The sequence below is a fragment of the Apostichopus japonicus genome, chromosome 3, assembly GCF_037975245.1.
Source record: "Apostichopus japonicus isolate 1M-3 chromosome 3, ASM3797524v1, whole genome shotgun sequence".
NCBI classification, from domain to species: domain Eukaryota; kingdom Metazoa; phylum Echinodermata; class Holothuroidea; order Aspidochirotida; family Stichopodidae; genus Apostichopus; species Apostichopus japonicus.
Genome location: NC_092563.1, coordinates 15,744,673 through 15,770,497, shown reverse-complemented (window position 1 = coordinate 15,770,497; position 25,825 = coordinate 15,744,673). Strand labels below are relative to the sequence as shown.

The 25,825-nt window shown below is 37.6% G+C and overlaps 2 protein-coding genes across 7 annotated transcripts; one reads left to right on the top strand and one right to left on the bottom strand.

The window, feature by feature from the left end:
* Positions 1 to 10: 10 nt before the first annotated feature.
* On the top strand, positions 11 to 23,986 carry LOC139964799 (DNA repair-scaffolding protein-like). Of its 6 annotated transcripts, none has more exons than XM_071966818.1 (17): positions 11 to 151; positions 1,236 to 1,453; positions 1,759 to 2,108; positions 2,684 to 2,755; positions 3,853 to 4,088; positions 4,691 to 4,788; positions 5,592 to 5,790; positions 6,275 to 6,422; positions 7,929 to 8,128; positions 9,496 to 9,660; positions 17,412 to 17,502; positions 18,440 to 18,583; positions 19,509 to 19,803; positions 20,714 to 20,884; positions 21,880 to 21,967; positions 22,629 to 22,749; positions 23,126 to 23,986. In XM_071966818.1, exons 2-17 carry the CDS (start codon positions 1,249 to 1,251, stop codon positions 23,279 to 23,281), a joined length of 2,739 nt encoding a protein of 912 aa, XP_071822919.1. In that variant the 5' UTR covers positions 11 to 151; positions 1,236 to 1,248; the 3' UTR covers positions 23,282 to 23,986. The 6 variants fall into 6 exon arrangements, with proteins under 6 accessions (XP_071822919.1, XP_071822875.1, XP_071822893.1 ...); XM_071966774.1 differs by having other exon boundaries at positions 12 to 151; positions 1,756 to 2,108; XM_071966792.1 differs by having other exon boundaries at positions 24 to 161; positions 1,756 to 2,108.
* On the bottom strand, positions 9,684 to 16,894 carry LOC139964821 (uncharacterized). Its single transcript, XM_071966830.1, has 2 exons — positions 14,616 to 16,894; positions 9,684 to 12,899 (listed from the first exon to the last, which is right to left on the bottom strand). The coding sequence occupies exons 1-2, from the start codon at positions 14,729 to 14,731 to the stop codon at positions 11,918 to 11,920; spliced, it is 1,098 nt and encodes a 365-aa protein (XP_071822931.1). The 5' UTR covers positions 14,732 to 16,894; the 3' UTR covers positions 9,684 to 11,917.
* Positions 23,987 to 25,825: the final 1,839 nt, after the last annotated feature.

Sequence of the window (25,825 nt, the reverse complement as noted above, 5' to 3'; positions counted from 1 at the left end):
ATTTCTGCTGGAATATGCACAAAGTATTTCTCTCTAATATTTTGTAAATAAAGTATCGAATGCGCGATAACGGATGATCACTGTGCAAAACTTGATTTCTGACCGGTCGATACTACAAATTAGAGGTCATGGTGGCCCGACCGTGACAAAGGTTATTAAAGGTTATTCTGAGGTTGGCTGTACCATAAAAGATTTCATTCGTAAATGTTGGTTTAAGTTACATTTTTTTTGAATAGCATTAAGTGTTGGAACAGTGTCGTTACAATTCTAGCTACAGTATATAGTGTGACTAGACTGTCTGAGTGTTTGTGACAGTGCTAGTAAAAACCTGCTCTTGGCGCCTCTTTTTCTGGCTTGCCGGTGTTCACTACTTGATGGTGTATTTATTTATTTTGAAGTACATGCATCGATCCCAACTTCCAGGGACATGACCAATTTCTGCCCTTAGCCCAGAATATTCTGACAAAGTGACGTTTCTTGTCACAAATCCATTTTATTTAAAACAGTTTCACTTGCTAAACACAATCGTGGTTTGTGAACCTCAAAATAACCTAAGTTTTGGTTTCATATGAACCCAATAAGTTGACCGACATACTATGCTGAAAGCGATTGGTATTGCTGCTAAATATATGCTATTGACAATAGTCACATGTATAGCTCAAACTTCAACACTCATTTCAATGCCCCCCTCACAGGATTATCTTTCACCGAGACATCTAATTGTCGAAATTTAACTTACTCTAAATGTCCATGAACGCCTATCCGGTGAGTCAGTGCTTCCACAAAAATAATTTTGAATATCTGTAGAAAGGTTAAGGCAAGAACATCTGCGGATTATCAAACTGACCTTTACTGTACATTCTTGCCAATATTCTCCTTTTCTTTTTTTCACTTTTAAAGTCAAAATTTATATTATTGGTATTCATGTTGTGTGTAGTGTCTATTTGAATGAGATGTCCATCGCTGCTATGTACACTACACTGTGCTGTGGGTATTGACCGTAACTGCATGTATTGACTGTGCACTAGTGTCTAATTACCGACAGTAGCAAGCTGTGTGTGTGTATTTTCTGGGATCGATGGTGGTGTCAAACACTTCTGTTACACCTCATTCGAAACTAGGTCAGATTACCGGCATTAGACGTTTCTTTTTGCGCGAGTCTTCACACCCTTTAAAAGGAAAATAGTGTCACCTAATTGGCCATTGGCTGACATTTCCTTTCATTCACTTTGCAGTTCATGTTAATTGATGGAGATCAGTGATGTGAAGAAACTGTCAGCTAAAAGAAGAAAATTGGATGAAAGGAATACAGCAGAGAATACCCTGTGGCAACAATGCCACTCGGGCTTTGATGATGAAATCATACTCAGTGAACAACTGGGACTGAACACCAGATCAAGTAAGGGTAGAAAGAAAGACGATATAAAGCTCCTTGAAATTAGCCGTAAAGATGGTAAGTATGGCAAGTTGGTCAAGGTGTTGATTATCATCCAATGTAGTTTATATAAAATTAAAGAGAACATGTCTCGTTATTGGACTTTATAAAACAATGGACTAACTGAAGTCAAAAATTTAGGATTGCACTGAAGAGCCAAAGACATCAGTTAAAGGAGCATTCCAGAGATTAAGGATGAATAGGTTCCTGGCACTCAATTTTTTCTTTTCTTGTTTACTGAACTTTGACATATCAAGACTAAAATTCTACCTAAAGTCATCCCTTAACATATATCTGTATTTTCTTGAAAATTCATAAAGAAGTATCATCACTCGTTGAGAAAGAAGTTGAAATTGACTGGGAGTCTAGCAGCAGTGAAGATGAGCCAGACCCTCACCAAAAGGACGCTCACCAAAAGGACCCTCATCGAAAGGACCCTCAAAAAAGGGACCCTAAAAAAAGGGACCCTCACCTTCGCCATAAGTTTCAGCAGAAGGACTTGGAGTCACAGAGAACCAGCAGGGAACAGCTTGGCGTGACACCTCCCAGTGTGAGTCAAGGTTGGGAATTCAGTCTTACGGACCAGAAAGAGACTTCAGTGATAGAGCAGGCTGTTTTGACAGATATGGTGGAGGAGAGTCCAGAAAGTACACCTACTGCTGCAGTCAAAGAGGTAAATTGTAAGCTCGAGATATCGTTAAATTCTAAAACAGTTTTACGACTACCCACTAGATTCGATCAGGTATCTATAGCTTTGCAAAGTAAAATTTCTTTGTCCACAAAAAAAAAAAAAAAAAAAAAAAAAAAAAAAAAAAAAGAGAAAGAAAGATGAAGTTTGGTTTAGCTGTTAATTTGCAGTACTATGTAGCAACAGTGAACAAGATACTGGTATACAGGTACTACTACATGTAACTGTGTTGTAGCTGGACCAATAGACTTCCAATGAAAGCAAAGAGAGACATCCGTCTAAGAGAAAGTCGACATTCACAACGCAAAAGAACAACGAGCAAAGAACATGTTGGATGTTGGCTGTAGAAGAATACTGGGGTGTTGAGATTCAGGTATGGCCCGGGGGGACAATCCTGGAGCCTTTCATTAAGTATTATGGAAAGGAAAATACATTGTTCTTTATCTAATTTACCCACGGCCCTGGGATTGTATCCTCCCCCCCCCCCCACTTCCGGACACTGTTCTCCTGTCCGGCCTGGAAGAATATTTCAGTGAAGTGATACTTTTATTTTTCGTCAGGTGGACGAAGCTGACATCAGTGATTATGAGTCTTCGGAGGAACCTGAACCACCAAAGCTGGACATAACACAGGTATGATTTATGGAACTCTAAGTTTCTGGTATTAGGAAGAATTCTGTATTCGATAACTTCAAAAATATGACCAAAACGTTTGAAGGTTGTGGGGGAAGAGAGGGCTTAAAGCAGGGTTGTCCAACCTTTTGCAGAGGAGGGCCACATGGATGATTATTATGAAGGAGGGGGCCGCATGAACCCTACGCTCGTTTTTTCGATTTTTTGCCCGAAGCCCAAGGCAACAAAATGTGAGCACTGCGCGCGGAGCGCACTGATTTATTTTCCTTCTTGATCAAACAGATGAATAAAGTCCAGCCGCCCCCCCCCCTCCGCTGAGAGAGTGTCACACAAACTGACCTGTATGCTGCAGTTTTTTGGACCCAGAAGGTTCGAATGATTGATTATATAGCTTCAAATTGTTATCAATAAATCTGATCACTAAAATTTTGCACCGTCGAGCATCTCTGGCGGGCCGGACTCAACCCTGCGGCGGGACGGACTGTGGCCCGCGGGCCGTAGGTTGGACAACCCTGGCTTAAAGGATATCATTAAAAGACTTTGTGAACCGTGTTAAATCATTTCTTTGCTTTTAATACCTGATTACATTGCATATAAGAACCTACCAGGATAAAATGAAAACAGGTGAACATAGCATTTTAAAATAATAGTGTGTTTGTTGTTATGAAATGATTATATAGGCATTTATTTTATTGTTTTTGGTAGAATAGTATGCATGGCTTGCTAGAACAGGTGTGTTAGATAGTCATACTCTACACAAAATGATCTCACCAGGTTCTCTGTTCTTAAAAGCAATAAAAAAGTTGTTCATAATTGCCCTCTACCAGCGTTCAAGTGAACTCAAAAGTAGGTTGTCCTTGCATACTGTCTGTTGATCTCAAATCAAATACTTTACCTTCAAGTCATTTCAAATTAAATACAAAATACAGTTTTTAACTTCCTCTTTATGCCTTGTTCTGACTTCTTTTCAGTAGTATGTCTTTTTTGTGTCTGTTTCAACATCAATTTTCCAAAGCGTGCACATTAAATATGTTGTGATCTGTGTAGATTGAGCTCATTCAGATATATGAATTTCTTTTTATGTTTATGTCTTCCAGCCACAACAAGATTCAGTTTCCCCCAAGGTCACATCCACACAGTCCCCGATGATATCCTCGTTTACGTTATCAACTCAAGAGAGCACCGACACAAGCCCCATCCCTAGTAGCCAGTGGGTAGAGAAAGTTAGGCGAGGGCAGCAGACGACTCCCAGCAAACAGGCAGATAAAAGCAGACTTCAGGTTGAAGTGGAAGAAGGCAAGGATTCGGCGAAGAAAAAGACAAAGTTTGCAAAGTTAGCTCTTCACAGTATTCTTCTAAATTGTTTTTTGTTGGTCTAAGACATCTGGAAACCTTTAAAGAAAGGGCATTGTTAAAGTTAAGAAGGAAGAAGCATGTTACAGATACGATTTGCATATCATCACATATTCATGACTTGTTCATCACTGTAAAACAGTGAAAGTTAAACAACATCTGGTGAGAAGTCTTTGTTTATATCTCTTAACTCCATCTGAAACATAAGAATCGTAAATGTTGTAATCAGTCATAACTCCATCAGAACGGAAGAATAGTACCTGTTGTAATCAATCATACCTCCATCTGAAACATAAGAATAGTACCTGTTGTAATCAATCATAGTTTTACTTGGGAGAGAGGGTGGGAGAGTGGTGACTTGAAAGTCTCTCCAGACCTGTTTACGTTTGTTCTACTTTCTTCCGTATTGTGGACTCCCTTATAAAGTCAATTTTTTTTTTTTTTCCACAACTGGCCAAGACATAAGTTTGTATAAAATGAAGTAGGAATTGTCCACAAATGCAGGTATAACCATTTCTTACCCCATGAAATTCATGTTTCCATCGACCAAACCATTCAAGAAATTACTCTTGCTTTTTTCAGATGCGGTTTTGCAGAGAAGCTTCAGAAAGTAATAAATCGAGAGAAATCGGACATCGCATTTTGGCATCATCAAACGGACTCAGAATCAACTTCCTCCGGTGGGTAAATTAAAATACAAGCAGCTGTGTCTTTGTTGCCAGATTCATTAATGGCATAATTTTGCATATGAATGATCAATTACAACAGGTATTTGGAAATCCTTACTGTAGGTTATCCACAAGAAGCATTAACACCTATTATCAAATGTCGTGTTACATTTGTACACCACAAGAAGATTGTTAGTTTGTGCCTCATTAATAATTGCTTTTGATTCTGAAAAAATTATGTTCGACCAGACAATTTTTGCATATCAATATTTATAGTCATTTGCAAATATAAATAGGAAATATTGGAATAACTCTTCTTTTCATCGTTATAAGTTTGATCAATGAAACTAACGAATCGTTATTTTAATGAGATGGGTTATTTTTTCGAATTCTGTTCAAAATTTTTCAATAGTACCTCAAAGGACTGCTTTAGGAAAATATCCTCATAAAACCAGCCATCCAAAACAATCAAGTCTCGTAATATGTATCACCAGCAACCCACTAACTCCACTGATATATGCATCAAATAAAATATGTATCCCATTTGAGCAATCAATTCACATTTCATTTATAAATCTTGATAACTGATCGTTGGCCTGCTAGCAGATTCCCACTGCATCTTGTGAGAAGACAGAAGCTACCCAATACGGTTCTTGAGAGAGAAATCCATTTGTCATGTTGGAGATTCTTTTTGTCAGAAAAGGCAGCTGGTCGTGTTGGAAATGTTTAACTTTCCTAGCCATGAAACATTCTTGACTAGATACAATACTATACCTTGACAATTATATGTTGTTTATTGTTTGTGCCCTTTTCAGGTTCATCGTGCTCAGTGAGAATAGAGACCATGACCGCCTCTCGAGGGTCGTTTGTGGCCCGCTGTCAAACCTTGACCGCCTCTGACCGAGAACGGCATGAGGGTGACCTACCGGAGAGGCTGGTGGTCTTGTTCAACCGTAGGACTGTCGAGGATCATAAACTTCAAGTTGGCTCATCACTCACAATTCATCCTCCTTGGTAAGAATTATTCTGTCACAGACTTTGTCCAGTCATGCAGTTCATATTAGCTTCATGTACTACAATATGGTAATCATGCTAAGAGGTTGACCTTTACTGGATAAGTTCTGTCATCAGATTTCAAAGTAGATTATTTTCGTAATGGTTCTGATGTTTGCCACAATCTGATTGGTCATTATGGTTCAGTTATATAATTTTCAGACATTGCTGTGATATAATAATATAAGATAATTGAAAAGCGTATGCTCATCCACAGATAACGATCTCAAGGCGCATCACAATATTACGCTGGTCAATGATAACCTGTCAGACATAGAGACAATCCCTCCACACAGGCAGCAGCTAAACAGAACCCAACTGACAAGTTATCTCACAGGTCCCCATTATTACACCTGGGTAAAGAGACTGGCAATGGAGATAATATACAGTATTTTCAGTTTTAAAAGGAACTGAATTTATGATTACATACATTTTCCTCTCACAGGCAAACTATGTTACTACCAGATACAGGAGAAACAGTCTTGCTGTGTACATATTTCTGTCAAATATCTGACTCCAATGGTTCGCAACCATCATCATCAGCAGCTCTTGGTGTAACACCATCGCAAGATGTTGCCAGCACCTCCAGACCGGTAAGTTTGGGACAGGGAATTAATTTATCCGGTACATCGCATTGCAAAATGCCATGCAAAATGGTCAAATTGACATACAAGTTCAAAGATGTGTATTATTTGTTTTAATTTTTTTTTTACACAGGAACCATATTATTTTATCATTCAGTTTTATCAGGTGTCCCATTGCAAAATGCTATGCAAAATGGTCAAATTGCTATACAAGATCAAAGATGTGAAGTATTTTTTTAATTTTATTTTTACACAGGAGCCACAGTATTTTATCAGTCAGTTTTATCAGGTGTTGCATTGCAAAATGGTTAAATTGCAATTATCAGTTTAGGTAACAACTTTCAGAATTCTGAGGTGTTGTTGTCATGTTGATAAAATATGGATACCACCTACTATAAATTAGTGTAAATGTCAAAGGTCATTCTGGTTCATTATGCATCATATGTTAATGTGGTTTCCATTCTTGAGCTGTTAGATGAAGGCTAATCTGTTTGCTTTGTTTAATATCAGATCCTATATAATACACAAGGAAACAGTACTCTTTCAGTGTGCATTTGCTGTAAGCTGTACCATTTAGTATTTCAACAAACTGCAATTATTCACACAAGCTTGCCTTCCTCCAAATCGTGAGTCACACTTCTGTAGAGTTGTTTCCAAGTTGATAATCTTATGACCAGCTGGTATAGATATTCAAAGGTCATTCTGGTTCATTAATCTTTCATATATAAATGTGGTTCCATTCTCAAGCTGTTAGATGAAAGCTGTAGGCTGTTTTACTTTGTTTATTAGTTTATTGCATAGCAGATCATTTTAATAATAAAAGATGACAAATTCTTCAAACTACATTGTTCATTGGTTTAAATATCTTGTCAGTATCTGGACAAAACCCTGCATTATTCTCACATATGATTGGATGCTTAATAACCTGAGTGATCTATGAGGCTATGTTTGTTTGGGCTACTCCTAATTAGAGAATTAGAAACTAATTTATCCAACCTGTAACAATAATGTCTCCTATAGATTGATTGATTCATTTTTATTTTCAACTATCTTTAGTCTTTTCCTTAATTTTATCACTTCTGGAGTGTATTGGTGGATTAAAACAGCATTTAGAGTTCTTAAGTTACCTTATCTTTCTTTTAACAATCTAGTCTAATACCCATCAGATTATGGCAAATTCCACTCAAAGTGCAGCATTTTTGTTTATTTTTATTTTTTGATTGTTTCTTATCCTTCTTTCTCAATGAGTGAAAGTGGTGACAATTTGTATTTCAGACAGTTTGCATCAAGTTGACTGCTTATGATTGGGTGCAAATCTCTAAAACAAAATTGCCATAAATATACTATATAGGGCTAATATTTATGGCAGCATATTGATATCCATGTCCGGTGATACAAAAATTTCTATCATATAGAGAAGAAAGAGATTGTATTGGGAGCCCAGATATTACTAAAACAATAGAATCTGCTAAGTAGTTGTGCTGCTCATTATACTAATTGGTACTTTATTTACAGATATTCCGACCAAACAGATTATTTTCAGACGAGCCTGCCAGTTCCAAGTTTTGTCTTAATACCTCTGCGTTGCCTCAGAAGAAGAGTGCAGAAATATCTACATCCTTGGTAGGCACTGTGACAGCCAAAGGTCCCAGTTTTGACTTTGACTTCAATCTCAGAGGACTAGTAATGAGGGCCTGTAGAGTCGCAGCTATAAGGTGAGTCAGTCAGGTAGTTAGTCCTTAGTCACATGAGTCAGATACATAAGTCATACTCTTATAACTCGGTGACACCATGAGAGCCAAGGGTCCTAGTTTTGACTTTGACTTCAATCTGAGAGGACTAGTAATGAGGGCCTGTAGAGTTGCAGCTATAAGGTGAGTCATGCAGGGAGTTAGTCCGTAGTCACATGAGTCAGATACATAAGTCATACTCTGTTAGCTCGGTAGATACCGTGACAGCCAAAGGTCCTAGTTTTGACTTTGACTTCAATCTTAGAGGACTAGTAATGAGAGTCTATAGAGTTGCAGCTATAAGGTGAGTCATTCAGGGAGTTAGTCCACTAACATATGAGTCAGATACATAAGTCATACTCTGTTAGCTCGGTAGACACTGTAACAGCCAAAGGTCACAGTTTTGACTTTGACTTCAATCTTAGAGGACTAGTAATGAGAGTCTGTAGAGTTACAGCTATAAGGTGAGTCATTCAGGGAGTTCAATGTTCACATGAGTCAGATACATAAGTCATACTCTGTTAGCTCGGTAGACACTGTAACAGCCAAAGGTCACAGTTTTGACTTTGACTTCAATCTGAGAGGACTAGTAATGAGAGTCTGTAGAGTTGCAGCTATAAGGTGAGTCATTCAGGGAGTTAGTCCTTAGTCATGTGAGTCAGATATATGAGTCATACTTTTATAACTCGGTACACCGGGACAGCCAAAGGTTCCAGTTTTGACTTTGACTTCAATCTTAGAGGACTAGTAGTGAGAGTCTGTAGAGTTGCAGCTATAAGGTGAGTCATTAAGGGAGTAAGTCCATAATCACATGAGTCAGAAATTTTGAGTTCTACTCTGTTAGTTGGCTTAAGTTAGCTTTATGAAATCAACCTCACCTAGTTTTGGAAGTCTGGAAGGGGAGTCTATGGGAGTATGGTGTGAGGCAGTCTCTAGAAGTTAGACTCATATAGCTAGGTAGACTGCCATAGTAGGGAATGATTTTGATTTTTGATAGTTTTGAATTTGAGCTGTGAAGAGAACAAGTTACACAACTCTGTAGGGGCAGTGCTCATTAATTTTGGTTAAGATATGAAAAACAGTGACAGATTGTATCTTTTTGGCACTTTTCGTGAATAAACTACCCCCCCCCCACCCCTCTCTGAGGTTACATGCACGTTTGGAAGGGGTGTCAGTGGGAGTAGGCAAAGCCTCTTATTTCAGACATGCCTAACTTGGTAGGTTATTCTAGTTTTCACTTGACTTTTGATCAAATGGAACTAGTAATGTGAGAGTCTCTTGTGGTGGTGAATCTTGAATATTAATACAACCTAAAAACTGACCACAAATGTTTCTTCCAAATTTTAAAAAAGTCCATCGGATCTTGACAAGCCAGATAAATGGAGGTTACTCGTTCAGGACAGAGATGGAACTTTCTTTGAGGTAAATACCAAGTCTGCTGAGGATCTGACCATGTGGCAAGGGAAGCTGATGGATTTTACATCCCTAACGATCAGTCAGAGGGTTACCAGAACGAGGTAATATAATTATGCCAAATGATTTGAAATGAAAGTCAGAATTAAGTGATTCGATTGTGTGTCCCTGCTACTACGTATAGTTGTGTCTCTCCATTAGATGTTAAGATGTTTATCAATATGTATTCAGGGAGAAGTGCATACTTCTATTTTCATGATCATTTTTTTCTAATCTTGAAACTGCTGTTTCCCTTTAATATGTTACTCTATTTTTTATAGTCAAGTCCCATAATCATAATTCAGCTAAATAGTTACCAAACAATGAATACAAAATTCTGATTTTCTTTTTCTTTGTGGAATAGACAACGAAAAAGTCTTTGGGAGGCAAAATTCATAGATATTATGGTAGAATAGAATGTGGCCGAGTGGATAAAGGTGGTGCATTTGAAGCAATGAGGCTTAACAATCGGGATGTTGGGGTTCGATCTCCAAACAGGTCTTAGTAAGGGTGGGTGTTTCATCCAAGAGCAATCTATGGTTTTCCCATCTGAAATGACTTTCGAACTGATTTAATTTGAGCTAAAATGTTGAATTGGAACCCACCCGATGTAAAAATTGTAATCCATAAGCCCTTGCAGGGTTCTCCCACATTCGTGGTCGCTAAAGTGTCGAAAAAATAACTGCCTGGTTGTAATTAGTATTAGTATTATTATTATTGTTGTTGTAGTTGTTGTATATTATATTGCAGACTAACTTCTGGATTTGCTATTATGTTATCAAAATGGCAAGGTTTATTAGTGGTCAGATTATGTTTATATTTAAGTAAAAGGTTTGCTGGAAATGCTTGTACCTGTACAGTAAATGGTAGTGCATTTACAACCTGAGAGGGAATTAAATGAAACTTAGCTTTTATAATTGGTGTTTAAAGGTTTAAAAGTTCTAAAAAAAAGTTCTATAAATTCCTAGAAGGAAGGAGACAACAGCCAAAAAAAAGAAAGTAAAGAAACAAGTCTAAACGTTTCATAAATATTTTGAAGGAGAGGTTATCCGGTAATTATTCAGTTTCACATGAATGCTCAACCATATATAAGCATATATTAACCATATTGTACAGAAGGTATTATGAATTCAAATTGACTGTACAATAAATATAACATAGATATGTCATCGATGCAACACTTTGTCGAAGGTGGTGTCGATGAAATCATAATCCGCCCATGAGGATTCTAAAAATGCCCAAATCAGCTTGATGAAAGTTTATTTGTTTGAATTGTTTATTTGCAATAGTATCTATCACAAATAGCTAAAGATAGATGGATTTGTTTCACCTTCTTTAAGGCAGCTGGTCATATTGGTAACGTTAACACATCTACCATCGCACGAAGTAAAGACTTGTGCACAAAATATATTGTAAAAAAGTGTCTCGCAGTCATAAAACATAACATTGTTTAAGTCATTACAACAGTCTGTTTTATTTTTAGTCATATTTTTTCATGCTATTTGATATTAAACATGCTGTTGGATATTAAAATACCAAAATAATTTAGTTCATTAAGCTTGTTTAAGCTTGATTGACTAAATATTGTCAACTTTCATCGCAGATAATGAAGTTAAAAGCAGACCTGTTAAATTGAGCTTTCACAAAAATATCAGAAAAAAGTTTGGGAGATTATTAGATAAAATTTGAGAGGATGGGGCAAACTTCAACTGAACAAGGTGACAAGAAACAAAATAAATAAATAAACAAATCCTAGAGGGTTTTAACAGAACTCAATGTGAACAACAGAGACCATAGAAACCAGATCCTTGATAAACTAAATAACGCTTACAAAAACACAAAAATGTGGCATATTTAAACATTTTGTACAACTATTTTCAAAATTGCAAAAAAAAGTAGCAAATTTTCTACACCTTCGCAATTTAGAAAGTGTTTTAGAAATTTACAAAATTTGCCCTTGAGATTAGCACATATAGTGGGGAGTGCGAGGTTGCTTAAAAACTGCTATACTGTCATTAAAATTGGGAGAGCCTGAGTTGGCAGTCCAGTAAAAGTTGAAAGATTGAAGTTTTCAATCTGATCAAGATAATTTACCCACTCACTCAGTATAGCGTTCACTTTGTAGAAACAACTAGGAAGGTGTCGTAGTTTGTTTCCAATCTGATTTTGACAAATGCCAGGTTCGTTTTAAAATAATTGTCACCCAAAATTGACAAAAAAAGAGGAAAATTGCTTTCAGCTGCAAATGGTTGCATATTGGTGATCCAAAGCTGCACATAAATACATAAAAATATTGATTTCTTTTATGAGATCGGAGAAAAACTATAAACCAGCTCCAAAGAAACTCTTCTTTTGTTTTTCAAATATTTCCTTCATTTTGTTGTATATGATAATATCTTCATGAAAGCATTTCCTTAACTCCTCGTTCTTCACGAGCCTCTCTTTCGCCTCCGCGTGTACACGCAGCCTCTCTCCCTTCTCGTTGGCCTTCGCCTCGTCCTGTTCATACGTACCCGTGTTAGCGTGGTCTGCGTGACACATCGAGTGGAAGGGTCTACCGAAGGTATTTTCCAGTAGCCGCAGGGAGGTTTCAAATTCCTCAGTTATCCCTACCACGGCGAAGATTTTATCCATGTTTTCGAGGATGTAGTCGAGCTGCCGTCCTCTCTGTTCGACCGTATGCAGACCGCCGCCCACATCCCTGCACCGCCAAGGCGACGCGTCGACGCCGGGAATCTCGTGCCGGCATAGATATCTGTGGATCATCTGGAAGAAGATCAGATTGCATGTGTGTCGAGCAAAATCCTCCAGGGTTCCATCGCAGGACATGGGAGTCGGCCCCCCACTCCGGCAGAAGTAATAATGAGAGACCACCCGATCGTAAGGCTCCCTAACCATGGTAAAGTACGAGCACGCTCTGCCTCCCACAAATCTGCACATTCCGAAAGCGGATGTCCCCATGTAGTACTTGTTCACGCTCACTGCACCGTTGATCAGTTCGTTTGGAACGTCGATCGCTCTGGGACCTGCCACGAGAGTGGGCCGTCGGTCGTCCCCCTCTGCCTGGCTCATCTTGACCATGCAGGTCTTGACGGTAGTACCACCACTTTTGGGGTTATGGAGAAATACAAGCACGGATTCATTATAGGGTCTTGTCGGGTCCGGATGCAGATAGGCATTGGGGAGGATATTTTGCAAGTGGATAGGCTTTGGCGAGTGCGAAACATCTGCCCATATTGTCTGATTCCGGAAAGTGTGGTCGGGTTGAACGTCTGCGATATAATTCTTCTTGTACATAAGTGGTCTGAAAGAGAGCAGATCGAAAGACATGCAGCTGTTTGAGAAAAGGTACATGTAACGTCAATGTTTCGTAGCAAAAGAAGAACAGTTATCTTTACATAAACTGTATTGTTTGCTTTAAAATAGCAGTCAGAATATTGTATCTTGTTATTCTTATTGTTGCAACAAAAGGAAAGAAAGATGTACCTAAAGGATATTGCAGTGCCTTAATTCTTAGACCATCAAAATTTTTTTGCAAATTAGCAATTCCTTCTGCTCTAGAAATACCTTTCTTATAGAGACAATATAAGGTTTCTTATCAGTGACTGTGGAAGTGGCATTTGGGTTATTCCATTTCTACAAGAGGAGGTTTCAGAACGCTATTTCTATTCCATGTTTTTACCTCGTCTCAGACAAAAAGCAGATGACAAGATTTACCTTAACAAACCCCCAAAACCACCACAAATTGTTCACGAATAAATGTAATTTATGTACCGAAATTACCATGTTAGATGATGTGGCTTATAGGAGGCTACACAAAACCCTATATTATAGTCTTTTAGCTTTATTATATTACAGAGGTCTTTGTGCTGCACAACAAGTTCAGACAGCTACAAAAAAAAACTGGCTTGCTCCATTTAGGAGATATAGTGCCACTAGTATCTGAAAACAATTTGAATTTCCCCCCTTTTTTCCCCCCTTTTTGCCCTCATATTTGCAAGGTAGATATGTTTACTGTGCATGTTCACACTGAAACCAATGCCACCATTAGGGCATGTTAAAAGCCTCTGTCTGTTACATTCAGATTCTGTAAGACCCATCTCCATCACAGAAAATCACAGACTTTGTAATAAATCAAAAAAGAAGCACTTAAGACCTTTAAAGCACATATCGCTTGAAGAAGGTCATAATTTAGACTTGCCCAAGTCTTCAGCCTAGAGCATGAAGACAATTTCCACCTGTGATTATCTACAAACTGGGGTTAAGATTTTGCTTTAAAAGCTGCTTGCTTGCATGGGGCAGTTCATCGGAGTAAATCTCTGTTGAAAGTGACTACTGATGGGTTAAGTGTCTCCTTGAAAAGAGGAAAGCCTCACCCCCCCCTGCACTCCCCCCGTTTGAAATATTTGAACTTTCCACATTTATGCCATTAATTCATGCACGTGCATCAATGGGTCCTTAGGTCCCTAGTATACACAACCTATAGTTAGAAACATCAGATTCTTTTTTTTTTTATAGTAATTGATAGTTATCTTGTCTTCATGAATAATCCATTGACTTTGCACAAGTTCATGTTAACAAGCATATCGTAGCTATGATAGCAGAACCAGAATGACTACACTTCTTTGGCTGTTTTTAAATGCTTTACATATGGACAAAGCAAACATGATAGAATCTTTTTTCTTTTCCTTTTTTCACATAAAGTACAATTCTAGTATTTCATATGTAAGCAAAACACTATCGACATCAAAGCCACAGGTTTCATTCAATGAAATGCCGTATTATCCAGCCCAATTGCTAGACTTTTGGTCAAGCCTACTTGAACCATGGACAGGAAAACTTGAAAATGGTGCAATATGATATGAAACAGCTCAATCAAAATGTATCTGAAATAGGTGTACATATTCTGTCAATTTTTTTTTCTCTTATGGATAGAGGAGGGGGGCGAGAAGGGGTGGGGTGGTAATTGTTGAGAGTTACAAAACAAACAGGGGAAGTGAATATGACAAAGAGAACTTACTGGTTTAGTTCGAGAGTCGATCCCTTCGACAAGAGAAACGGTGCAGCACAAAACAGAGCGATGATAGATACGATCGCAATAGCGTTACACTTGTCCCGCGAATTCTGAAATGCCATCGTTGTGACGGATTTACGATTTTAAAACCCCGCTTCAAAATGACCTTGGTCACTCTGTTTTGGAGATAACGTTAGAAGAAAACAGTAAAAAAAACTAAATCAATGGCGTACTAAAGTTCTGGCACAGTGGACAGCTACTAGTTTGAATAGTACTGGCACAGTAGACAGCTTCTAGTTTGAATAGTACTAGGCAGTATATGGCACCTGGATTCTCAAAACAGTCCTTCAATCATCTCAATCAGAGATACAGGATGAGGTTTCTACGATGTCAGGTCAAGTCTAGATCCAGTCTTGTGATATAGAATCTCATGTAATCATTACACAACAGGTTGTGCTCTCTCCTTGGTGCGACTTCCTGGCCCGAGGGTTATTGACAGGATACCACCGATAATGTGTGCCTTTGGTGTGGAAGTTTATAAAGAGTGTTTAATTCATTGATATCAATCTGCCAGTATATTATACAATCCTATCAGCCCATTAAAGCAGTGTCTGTTTTGGGGGCCTTGTTTCCAACAATGGTCAAGCCCTAACAGAGTATCACTCAAAATGAGTAAGACTTTTAAGTGATCAAGGTATTGAAAAATAACTTTAGGCACAAAACAAAGTTTGATATTTCACAGACAGTTAACCAAATAAAAAAAATTAAAAATCCTGACTGCTATCGGCCCAAATTGTATTTCGATACCGCTAAAAAAATGTTTGAGAATATGAGTCAGTAAGCTCATCGGAGGCTCAGCGGTTGAAGTGGCTGGATACTGTAGTCTAACGCATAGACTTTTACATCGGTTCCTCCATTGCAACACAAGGCTCAATGGGAAGACTTATTAAGTCTCTGAGATGACATATCTTCAATGCATATATTAAGTGTTGTCAAGGGCAAGCGTTGTGGAATGTCAACCAAGGGTGGTCTATTGTTTTTGTGATTTTAAAACAACATGTTTTGGTCGAGTCATTAGAAGTTATAAAACAATGGAAATAACATTAACTTCTAGGCCTGTAGAAAGTTTCAAGATCCTCTTTTTGACTAGTCAAATATAATTTCAACTTTGAAGTAGTCTTCTAATGACACTTTTCCTATGAGCAATAAATATATTAAGGTGAATCCACATCATTCTGACACCCAGACACCTTTCTGTAGGAAGACACAAAGTTGCAAATTTACAACAGTCATTAGTTTTATTTTTTATACAAATCAACCTTTGTCTATTTCAAGTTTATAAACTACATTGTTATTGGATTGTAGCATTGATTATGGCACTTTTTTTTTTTATTCTCTCTTTTAATTTTTTTTTACCATTTAACACTGATTTAACCTTCACCTCAAAATCTACCAGAGTACAGTGTCAGTTTCATCAAATTCCAATCGTACTGTGAGTGGGTCGATAAAAATAACCGAGCAAAATGCCAAGCGGGCTGCTTTAAAGTTACTTATCGTCATTGAGTAATGATTATTTTAATAGCATTGGCTGATTCTTGATGAACCCCAGATCTGGTGAATTAAACAGTCTTATTTGATAATCAGGGGGTATACAGTGATCTTTAATTGACCTTGACTAGAAGAACACTGTTGATACAACGATACTGTAAAGGAAATTGTCTTTTGAGGACTCTCAAATTCACAGTCTAATTCCAGCTGGGAGCACCCTGTTTCTTTGGCAATGCTCTTGCAGACATTTTGAAGCCTACGAAAGAACAGAAACATATATTTAATAACGGGTTCGGATCCCGGTGGAGGCTGGAAGTTTTTTCACTGTTCTGGATTTTCCTACTCACTACGATTTCAATTATATATATTCATTGCCTTTGTCGTTTACCTCCATTTCATTAACAAAAGTCTGTTCAAAGTATCTCTTTCGAGATCCAGTTTTAGGATTCCCAAATGATTTTGAGTTGGTTAGCATCATGTTTGATCTCTAGAGCAAGGAAAAATATGTCACCAAAACAGAACTAGTATTGTTTGATACAGGTGACAAGCGCCTACAGTGAACAAACTTTGTTAATGAAATGGAGGTAAATGGAGGTCCTTACCGGTTTCGTGCCTCTGGACATACAATCAGGGTCCATAGCCTAGTGGTTAGGGTGTCTGCATATAAAGCTGGAGGCCCGTGTTCGAATCCGGGTGGAGGCTGGAAGTTTTTTCAGTGTTCTTGATTTTCCAACTCACTACGATTTCAAATATATATATATATATATATTTATGTATACAAATATATATTTATTTACTTATTTATTTATTGATTTATTGATTTATTTATATATCTATATTTGGCGGGGTGGGGAAGGGTGGACTGAAGTAACTAAGTTTAGTTAGGCTGGCATAAGCAGGGGTGCTATTCTCAGCTGAGATATTTCTGTGGTTCATCCTAGAATGATAATTTTATGAAAATCTTCACATGCAACCAGCTGGAGCAATTTCTTCCTGGATGGTTTACGAAGCTGGTAACTTGCGTCTGTAATTACCATCGTAAACAGGGTTATCGTTATTTTGACCAGCTTTAAGAGTCGTTAAAATAGCCATATCAATTTCTGTATATTTTTAGCACCATTTCACGGTCTGTATATCATTGAAACATTGGGTTTTATCATATGTCATTTTGAAATTAAATTAAGCACTACAGCCTTTATGAATAGACTTAGTATATTCAACTCATGTACTATTTATATGTTATTCTTTCAACAGCAACCCAAATTTATTCTCAATGATTGATTCATTATCCCAGCCAGTGACCTTGGCAGAAGATTCTAATAGCAACACAACTTCTGATCAAATGGTAAAATCATTTTTACAGCAGAATGTTTAAAACTAAATATCACATTTAAGTTGCAACAAATCCACATTGTGGTACCTTGCAAGAGGGGAGATGAATGTTAAGGTATCTTTAGTCTATTATGCAAATTGGATCTGAAATGATGATGTTAGATGTAAACTTTTAAAGAGCATTGTAATCGACAAAATAAAAACTATTACCTTAAACTTTCTGGGACAGAAATTTTTATTCCTTGCCAAAAGCAAAATGAAGTCAAAATTTAAAAATTTTGTTATTCATGATCTATTCAAAAGCTTAGCTTGGGTGCATTTTGTAGTTGGTATATAGATCCAATTTAAATGCTTTGAGAACCCTATTGTTTTTGTGTGGAAGTCAAAGGTCATTGATGTTCAAAGCTTGGAAACTTTGTAAACATGATATCTCCAATGTAAGGCATATGGGTGAACTTCATAGCTTGATATGTTAAAAGTTTATTGCTGTCAACACAATTTCAACAATGGCCCAAATTTGAAAATCTTGTGTGCAGTCTGCTTTTTAATGCTCTCATATTAATTGTGGCCAAAACAAATATCACTAAGCCTGTTGGCCTCTTGGTTCTTCATTAACTATATGATGTAAAGTGTAGTTATGAATACTTTCGCCTTTTTTTTTTCTCTGTAAATAACTCTTAAAAAATCTACAAAAAGAACTACACCAAATTGTGTGCAATTTCAGATTTACAAATTGATAGAAAATTTGATTTTGATTTATATAATGTTCTTTCTTGAGAATGATATATCCAAGGAAAGATACATCGCCTTTGTTCATGGAAATGCATTTCTTTCAGATATACTTTGTCAATTCAAACCTAACTGTAATAATAATAATAATAAGCTGCTGTCGTATTTTTTTCGGTCCTGAGAAATTGAAATTTATCTGTCTTATTATTGCTTCTTTTCAGACCACTTCATTCCCTTTACAGAGTATATCTTATATCGTAAACCTTGACAATGCAGAACGTGTCTCTGAGTGTAAAGACGATACGTCCCTGAGAATGTTCGACTACCGACCGCTCGTCTACCACAAATTGTCTGATATATTGCAGGTATTTTATGTATGAATATAACCTTATTATCCACACCCTCTGCTAGGGAAATATCCACAGCAAATGTTTTTTTTTGCAAAGTACATAATATGCAAACTGAGGGGGCTCTTTTGTTTTACTCAGTCGACTTCAGCGACCGTTGCAAAATTCGGTAAAGATTTTGTTATTTTGTATTGCCCCAAAGGGTGAAACTTGTAAATAATATCCTCCTTGGTTAATGGCAATAACAGCATCAGCCCAGATATTAGCTAATTATATTCAAATCAGGCTCAGTTGATTGCAACATGTATCAAATTGTGATGGCTCTAGGCCAGCTATGGATGTTTGTTCTTAAATACGAGATGCTTTCTCAAGATTTTGAAAATTTCATCTGTTATGACATGAATGCAACCTATGAACATCTCATATATTTATGTGCAAGTGTAGATGATGGCGAGAGAAGTCAATGAGCTGCAAATACACCGAGCTGCTGAAATGCACGAAACGTTTGAAAAGCTGACATTGTCCACTCAGCTTGTCCTCATAAATTTGTCCCATAAATTTACTTTGCAACAGAACTCGGTTTACAGTCTCGGTAAACAGCACAACTACTGTCACCCCCTTCCTCCCACCACCCCCTTCCCCCTCCCCCAACATGTTAAAAATAAGCAAAAACCTAAGTTCAGGGGGATGTCTTGCCCCTTGTTGGTGCCTCTGTTTGTTCAATCAGAGTATATACCTTTTCTGCATTGTTCTTTTATTATTCACTTTCGGTAACCATTCATTTCATCAAATCCAGCCGAAATATAAAATTAATATATGTGAGTTGCATCCTGCATTCTGTATTTAGCTAGTCGCGTGCGTCGCTCTCGTTTTGAATCTTTTGTGCAAGGTAACCTACCAAACTATTAAAAGTTGGTTCAAGAACAAAGTTTTCCTTTTTCAGAGTTCCTCCCGTCTGCATCATCGGGTCAGTTTTATCGCCACGTTGATCCACATCACTTCCAAAGAAGCAGCTGATCCGATAACGTCAGCTTCGCGAGCGGAATCGGGAAACCATCTCCTGTTCGTAACGGATTCATCTCTTTCAATGGGTCCACAATCGGAATCAAAACCAAACCCCAGGAACTACATCAAGGTGGAGAAGCTGACAAGTTGTCTGATACTAGTCAGTGACTGTCGAGATTTAAAGGAGCTCTCCGGTCCCCGCTTACAGTTCGAAGATGTTCATATTAAAGAAGGTATACGGAAATTGTTTTGATATTTTAACGTTTCAACAGTTGTGTCATGGGCTAAGACCGGTATCGAACTCTGTAATCATGTCACTTAAGGAGTTGACAGCGACGTAAACTAGACCGGTGCAGCCGGTATGAACTCAAGGACCGAAAAAAGTAATAACCACGAATCGGCTGGAGACAATCTTTTAAGATCACAAGATATGAGTCATTCTCTTGTGTCTTTTAATTCTGTTCAGTACAGTTCTCAAAAGTTCACTCACTCGATACCCACCAAAATGAGAAATTCAAGCAAAAACTCTGCCGTCGAAAGAGAAAGCCAGGGAGTGCCAAGGGGGGTGTCTCGAGGTGCCAGATATCGTTCGGCCTGGGTGAAATGGTCTGTCTTTTGGGGGGCCCATTTCTATTGCTGCACCGGGGCGAGGTTGCTCCTCGCTACACCCCTAGATGTAGCAGGTATCTCATACCTGTACTTGACAAAGTCAAGCACAATACAGTCAAAAAATAAAAATAAGTTATATTACTTGGAGGAAATTGTGACTGAGGTTGTATTCCTTTAATACATACTGTGATAACTATATAGTAAACATCCTGATAATAAGTTATAACAACACTGCCGTAGTGTCTTAGGATGTGTGTTGGCTAGGGAAAAAAAAAAGAAGTTTGCCTCAATGATTTTGACATTTTTTTGTCCATATGTATCAACATTTTCAAGCAATGGTCCATTGACAATGGATAATTGTCCTAATGCTATGTGAGTAAGGTCCCATGCCCATCAATAGCATAGGCGTATAAAAATAGACAGTTGGAGGGGGGAGGGGGTGGTGAGGAGAGGGAGAGGTTTGCATCATTACATTCAGAACATTATCAAGATGTATTGATAATTTGTTGATATTTATTTTATTTCATCTAACAGATGGTTCCTTCATCCTGGATTGTTACAGTAGAGTTAGGAGGAATCGAGATGCTGAGGAGCGGGAAAAGAGCTCCAAACTTTCAGATAAATCCCAAAGGAATGAGGGCGCTGTCATCCAATTACCCGAGCTTACCGACGTCAGCCCTGCAAATACATTGGTGACGTTAACAGGTCTGTCTCTTTCGTAAAGTCTTTCATGTAGATGTACAGAATGTTAGTTTCATATTCTTCTGAAATGCAGAACAAAAATGTGGAAGTATTTATGTCCAACTCCCAAGCTTTTGCACATTTTAAATATATTCTTATGGACATAGTTATAATTAAATATATTAATTTAAATCCGTGATTTCAGAATGAATTTTTTTTAGTTCTGTTATGAGTTAAATCCTGTGTTACAGTTAATATTGACATTATTTTACAATATTTTGTTGTTAATTCCGTCAAATATAGACTCTTTCTCTATGTCACCCCTCCCTCCCCCCCCCCCCCAATTCTTCCCTCCCTCCTTAGAGGGATCTTTGAATGCTGCCTCACAATTTAACATATTATGATGATTTTAACAGCAAGGTCAATTACATATATGGGGTATGTGCAAAATGGATGCAAAGTGCATCATGGTAGGTTATATAAATATGACTTTGTTTTATTAAAAATTTTCCCTTTGACATGAATTATGTGAAGGGTGGTTTAATTAAGGACTCCATCTAGTTCTTATCACTTGTCCTACTATACTGCATTTTGGAACAATCCTGTCTTAATTTAAACCTCCCATTTAATGGTTTCAACAATACCTCTCCCGTCCCCCTGCCTTAACTCCTCACCCCTATAAATACCTCTATTTTAGTATTCTACCTTCCCTTGAAACTCAATTTCTGATACAGAGTGCAATGTTTTATTATCATTTACGCTAAATTGTTTGTCCCCTCGCCTTCCAACCCCCTCCCTCCCTCGCCAACACACCATGTTTAATCATCTCCCACCTCATTTCTTAATAGTACATTCCATCAATATTAATATTTTTTAGAAATTTAATAACTGCTAGTTTCATATTTGTACACTAATAAGTTGTTAATGAATTCTTTAAATGCTTCATCTAAGAGTCTACTATACGATAGTTTTAACTAGGTCTTTGTCGCTAATAGAAACAATATTTGATATTGTTCCAGGTACCATGGAGGGCGTGGATCAGGACACGGCGTATAGCTGGCCAGAATGTAACATGTGTGGCAGTAATCAAATTGAAGGGGATAGCAGGTGTGTATTACAGTTACATCACATTTTAAACTTTAATGCTGGAAGTGTTACCAAGATAAAAAGATACAACTTACTTAGTGTCAAAATGTTGGTTTGAAAAAGTGGGTCGCAAATTAAGTTAATATTAACTGATAACATAAACAAATTTGCCAGATTGATTTATGTATCTCTTTGTCTCGTTTTGCCAGGAGCACACTCTCCAGGGTCAGATCCATGGTTTCAAAAAAGAGGCGGGTGGCTGTGGGGTTGATGTGAATTTCCATGTAGGTGGGTCGGGGGAGGGGGGGTCCTCCCTTGCAAAAAATGATAGATATGAAATGGTGCATTTTGGGGCAATATTTAGACTGTAGATTCAGTCTATAATTAGTTGGTTATGCCAGGTTATGCTTATAACTACTTTTTTTTGTGGGGTGAAAGGGGGAGACACACCCATTCTGGATCAGTGCTTTATTTCCTTTATGAGGGTAAAGAAATAGCTTTACAACATGTCCATCGCTAAGGAATAAATTAAACTGCTCACATTTGTCAGTTTGTCACGAACAATAAACATATCTTTAAAATGATCAAAATGTTTTCCAGTTTTCTACAGGTTATACATTTTTTCTCAGTGTACAAGACGCTGACTGTTTATACCGTCACATCCTTTTCTTAATATCCACAGCGGGGGCAAACTGTTCTGTTTAATGTGTAAACTAGAAGTCACCTCACCTGTGACTAAAATCCAGCTTGAGGTAATAGTAAGGTCTCCCGCGGTGCCAAAAGGAAACAGAATCAAAGTGCTGGTAAGTAAATTGAGGTTAAGTCAAATTGATTAGAAACTGTTTGGAAACACAATATCATCGGTTCTTCACCTGTTTTGTACACTGTCTGCCTCTAGAGGTATTATCAACTGGATTTTATTTGACTGTACTGTTGCGTCCATATTTCCCTGTCTTATGCTTCACAAAACAGTCCTTAAACTGGCACTCCAGATTCCAGACAAAAAAAACAAACTAAAATGACTTGTTTGAATATTCATTAAATTGACCACATAATTTAAATATTTACTAATCTGGCACATATGAACTGTCCCACAGCATATCTTGTTCAACGAGAAGTTCTTGTGAATACATTTCCTCTTTTTGTTCCTTTCTTGCTTTTTTCCCCCTTTTTATTCAGCTTAAGCAGGAAACTGTCACAAAGTTATTCGGAGACCCATCCTCCGACGAACCATTTGATTTGAAAAGGATTTTAGGCAAGCCGTACCAGAAGACCAACTGTTTTGTGAGAAAGTCCGCCATAAATACAAAGGAATTCAAGCTGGAAGAAATATGAATATCGCATTCATTTCAATCACACGTTTTCGTGGACTTTCCTTAAAAGGAATTTCATCATCTCCAATCTTGGTGTTGAGTTGGCTTAAGGAATTGTTTCTACTCTGTAAAGTTTTAATATTGTCAATGTCAGAGAACCATTTCCTGTTTCATCCTGGCAAAATCAATTTTGAAGAACTCTGAAGCAATTTGCTCGCTGTTGCATGATTTTACACAATTTCGGAATTAGTTGTATTTTCTATTTTTATTCCAGCTTTAGGAATATTGATTGCGTATTGATAATGTATTTGGTAACGTTTTTTTTTTGGCTCTAAGATGTGGAAAACTTCAGCCGCTGACCCTCTGTACTGTCATGTCCAGCTTGAAAGCATTCAAACTGGCCGTTGTAAGAAGTAGGAACTATTTGAATATACTGTCAGTATATAGCATTAGAAGCATTGAAAGGTTAGGAACTGTAAATACTGTCAGTATGAGTGCTTTGAAGCAAGGCATGTGTTGACAGTATAGAGTGCTATAAATTTGACAAAAGCGATCCAAAACGAAATTAAATATCACTCCACACGTTGGCCTTTATATAACATTGAGCTTCCTCCCATATGTTACATGTATGTATGATAAGAAATGTATATAGGTTTTGTAAAGTAACATATACTCAGTTTAAAGCAGTTTATCATTTGTAAAAGACGAGATGATGAAATAAAATGACAGCAACAGAATGTGATACAAGTTCTATTTATATTTTACTTGTCAGAAATATTTTGCAAAGTAACAGTTTCATTTTGAACATGTTTATTAGAAGTTACACAGGAGAATTCCTCCCCCCCCCCCTCCTTCTCCTCTAATTTGCATATCAGGAGAGGGGGGAACAGAGCTTGAGGAGGATGGATTGCATGGATTGGATTTCTTGGCTCCAGTGGGAGAGAGGATGGGAGGGTAATATAAAATTTAACCATGTCATTACAACTTTTTTTTTTTCGATGGCATGTTTGAAAAAGATACTATTGGGAGAGTTTGCTTCATTTTGAAAGGAAGAAATGTCTACGAAGAAACAGCGTTCTCCATACTGAGACACGATTGAAACATTTCTCTCTGATTTGCTGGTACATATAAGCTTCCATGGTAGCTACCACTGTGGTAGCTTGGTCAGGAGAGTAGGGGTCAACATGGGGTGGGGCACAAACATCAAGGGGCAGTAAGACATGTCACTTTGATTTGAGTAGACAAACCACAAAGCTATCTCAAAAAGTATGAATCATCATCATTATTGGACTTTCAAATGTTTGCATGTTTTTTTAAACAAAAGGGGACAATTTTACAACAGCAGAGCACGTTTTTAATACAAAATGGAAAATTGTTCATTTTTTACCAAAAATTGGTCACTTTAAAAGCATGAAATGGGGCAGTTTTTCACAAAATTGGGGTTATGGCTCTCCTGGTCCATCTACTCCAATCCCCCCACCCCAACAGCCATTTTCCGCCTCTCCTGTAGGGGTAGAATGGAATTCGTAAACCGTCTGACCAAGTCACATCCAATTATTGTCATCCTATGGTAAACACTCGCTAGCAAACATAATGGTCATCGGTTAGGGTAGTGCTCGATTCTGTGTGTAAACTTTGAAAATAGATGGCGCTGTTTCTGTACTTGCTATCTGAAGAGGAAACTATGTATTTACACGCAGATACGCAGTTACAGAGAGTTAAGTGAGCATTGCGTTCTTTACTTTCGATCAATGTGAACAGAATTCATAAAATATTAGCAATTAATTGATACCCCTCAGTTCTAATTAGAGCATCGTCATGGTTACGGCCCGCCATTTGGTTACTCTCAATGAACGAGTTAGAATCCGTGTAGTACAATACGGACAATTTACTGTAACTTTAAATTTGTTTCAAAGATGTTTCATTTGCAAATAAGGTTCTGTAAAATATGACTGATTTCACCGTTCCTTGTACAATCTTCAAATACCAATATGTTTTCAAGTAAAAACGATGACTATTCAGCCTCGGAAACTTAAGCATTTTGTGATACGTTTGGTACGGTAGCACAAAATCACAAGCCCTGGTGGGGGTCTAGCGGACTTGAGCTGCAGCGTTTGTAGATATGTGTTGTTCTCTTCAAGCGATAGTTAAGTACAGATTCAAATAAAGTTCACACAATCCATTTTCCAGCCTTAAGACGTCCTTGAACTCAGGTCACGTGTCACTTGTATAATTGTCCGAGTAGTGTATACGCCATAGCATGGGCCCCACCCTTAAATTTAAATGCTCAGTGGCAGAACTTATGGGAAGAGAAGTATGTTTTAACTGAAACAAGAGTGGATACGTCGCTTGCTAAAGACTTGAAATTTAAGGGTCTCACCTTTTCATCTGTACCACTCTGTACTGAACTTCCAACCATCAGTCCTTCATAAAAATGAAATTGCTTCTGCAATAGATTCACATATTTGGAATTTCACAATACATGCTCCTCATATGATGATCATAGGTTTGGAAGGAATAAATATTCCCATTTTCGTTTCCTTACATAAGTCCACATGGTGTCAAA